At 41.7% G+C, this 2573-nt stretch overlaps 1 protein-coding gene across 1 annotated transcript; it reads left to right on the plus strand.

The window, feature by feature from the left end:
* Positions 1 to 244: 244 nt before the first annotated feature.
* On the plus strand, positions 245 to 962 carry LOC131003302 (FCS-Like Zinc finger 3-like). The gene has a single exon (XM_057929807.1). The coding sequence runs from the start codon at positions 545 to 547 to the stop codon at positions 866 to 868; it is 324 nt and encodes a 107-aa protein (XP_057785790.1). The 5' UTR covers positions 245 to 544; the 3' UTR covers positions 869 to 962.
* The last annotated feature ends 1611 nt before the right edge of the window (positions 963 to 2573 follow it).

Here is a 2573-nt window from a genome sequence, read left to right on the forward strand (position 1 = left end):
AAATCTTCCATGAAGTTGGTTAATGAGACTACGCCAGTCTTGAACATGACCCCCCAAAATTTTCATCGCCAAACTCTCATCGCTATTAACTGCAAGGAAAACATAAGCAATATTCAAAAACTTGGAAATTTACTTGTAAAAAAAAAAAAAAAAAAAAAAATTGGGCTTGACTGATGTTGGACCTAATTATAAGGAAAATGGGCCAAATAATAAAGGCCCATCAGTCATCTCTCTCTCTAAAACTACTCTTTTCTCTCTCTCACCAAAGTCTTCGTGGGCGGCCTCGCTTGGGAGACCCCCAAGGAAGCCATGAAAGACCACTTCGAAAATACGGCGACATTCTCGAAGCCGTCATCATCTCCGACAAGCTCACCGGCTGATCCAAGGGCTACGGCTTCGTCACTTTCAAGGACGCCGATGCGGCCAAGAAAGTGTGCGAGGACCCCACTCCGATCATCAACGGCTGCCGCGCCAACTGCAACCTCGCCGGCCACGGCGGCTGCCGCTGCACCTTCCCACCACCGTCGCCACCGCCGCTGCAACCATGGGCTCAGCCGCAGCATATTACTACACCGGATGCGAGCACGACTACCAACCGCACTTCCTCGATTCCTGCTCGCTCTGCCGCAGACCGCTCAGCCAAAACAGCGACATCTTCATGTACAGAGGGAACACGCCGTTCTGTAGCCAAGAGTGCAGACAGGAACAGATAGAGATGGATGAGGCGACGGATAAGAAATGGAAGATGTCGTCGTCTTCCTCGTCGTCTTCGTCGAAGAGATCGAGCGCTGTGAGACAGACCTCCGACTCCGCCAAGGAATCCGACACGAATAAAGCTGTACGGAGGGGAACAGTGGCCGTGGCTTGACTCTTGAGATTAAAGTTAACTGCAAATAAGTATATATATATATATATATTGTATTTGAGAAGAAATTACTGATCACTTCCTCGATGAATTTCGCAAGAACTGGAGTTTGATCTGTAGAGAGAGATGGGTGCAGAAAGAAGATAGGCGACGTGATTCGGCAATACTTGAAGACCGCGAGAAAGCCGACAGCGGCGCTGAGCTTCGGAGGTACGGTGGTGAACGTGAAGCCGTCGCCGGTGGCGGAGAAGCCCACTGCCCCGGAGAAGGACGTGCCCCCGCAGCCGGAGCCCGAGCCCGAGCCGGAAAAGGTAGCGACGCCTGCAGAAGAAAAGAAAGATAAAAGAAAGAGATGAAGTAAAGGAGTATTTGCTGCTGCTAAAAAAAAGGAAGAGCTACTCTATTTATAAGCAAACTTCTCACCAAATCTCTAAACTTACCCGCCAGTGTACGAAGAGTGGAGTTCCAGCTGTTCTTCCACCTATGAATGGCCCTTCAAAACAAGCTGTCAAAGCTTAAAAGGGACTACATTTAAAGTTGGCCAAAAGTAGAACTCAACCTTGCAGTAGCCAACAAATTCTCAAGTTAAAGGTAATAAAGAGAACACAAGCACATGTATGAGAATGAAGCTAAAAGTGGAACGCAGCCAGCCCGGGAGAAGTGGTCAAATGATGGTACAGAACGACAAGTTGCTAAGCTTATGGAAGAAAATGTGGGTGCTGCAATGCAATTTCTTCAATCCAAGGCACTCTGCCTTATGCCAATATCACTCGCCTCTGCAATCTACCACGCTCAGCCTCCGGACACCGTTCCACTCGTGAAACCGGAGTCTAACCCCCCATCGTAAAATCTGATCCAAACTTTGTAATTTTCACTCCATTTCGATTAGTGGAGCTGGAGTAAAGGTAAAAATGTCAAAATATGCGATGCTTTCCCATATCATATGGGTTAGTGATGAAAGCAGTTTAGTGGTGGGGATATGCTGATTTTGGTAGTGGATTTGGGGACCCTTTTTCATGGGGGCTAGTGTGTATATATAATGTAATCTATTTTTGTGCAAGTGGAAGCGAATGGTTAGAAAACTGGATAATGGTTATTATATTTTTCCAAAAAAAAAAAAAAAGGACGCTTAGTCCAACGCAAAAAAAAAAAAGAAAAAAAAAGAAATTCAAAAAAAACTCCTAAATACGAGTATAAACTATTTACAAAATTCCAAGATATTCAAGAACTCCTAAATACGAGTATAAACTATTTACAAAATTCCAAGAAATTCAAGAACTCCTAAATACGAGTATAAACTATTTATAAATTCAAAGAAAATGAAGAACTCCTAAATACGAGTATAAACTATTTATAAATTCAAAGAAAATGAAGAACTCCTAAATATGAGTATAAACTATTTATAAATTCAAATTCAAGTCAAAAACTCCTAAATACGAGTATAAACTATTTACAAAATTCAAAGAAATTCAAGAACTCCTAAATACGAGTATAAACTATTTACAAAATTCAAAGAAATTCAAGAACTCCTAAATACGAGTATAAACTATTTACAAATCCAAGTGAAGAACTCCTAAATACGAGTATAAACTATTTAAAATTCAAATCCAAATTCAAGAACTCCTAAATATGAGTATAAACTATTTATAAAATTCAAATCCAAATCAAGAACTTCTCGATAAGAGTTTAAACTATCAAAATAAATTTC

The sequence above is a fragment of the Salvia miltiorrhiza genome, unplaced genomic scaffold (assembly GCF_028751815.1).
Source record: "Salvia miltiorrhiza cultivar Shanhuang (shh) unplaced genomic scaffold, IMPLAD_Smil_shh original_scaffold_190, whole genome shotgun sequence".
Lineage (NCBI taxonomy): Eukaryota > Viridiplantae > Streptophyta > Magnoliopsida > Lamiales > Lamiaceae > Salvia > Salvia miltiorrhiza.

Excerpts from the sequence above, each read along its gene's own strand:
- LOC131003302 (XM_057929807.1), top strand. The coding sequence starts at position 545 with ATGGGCTCAGCCGCAGCATATTACTACACCGGATGCGAGCACGACTAC.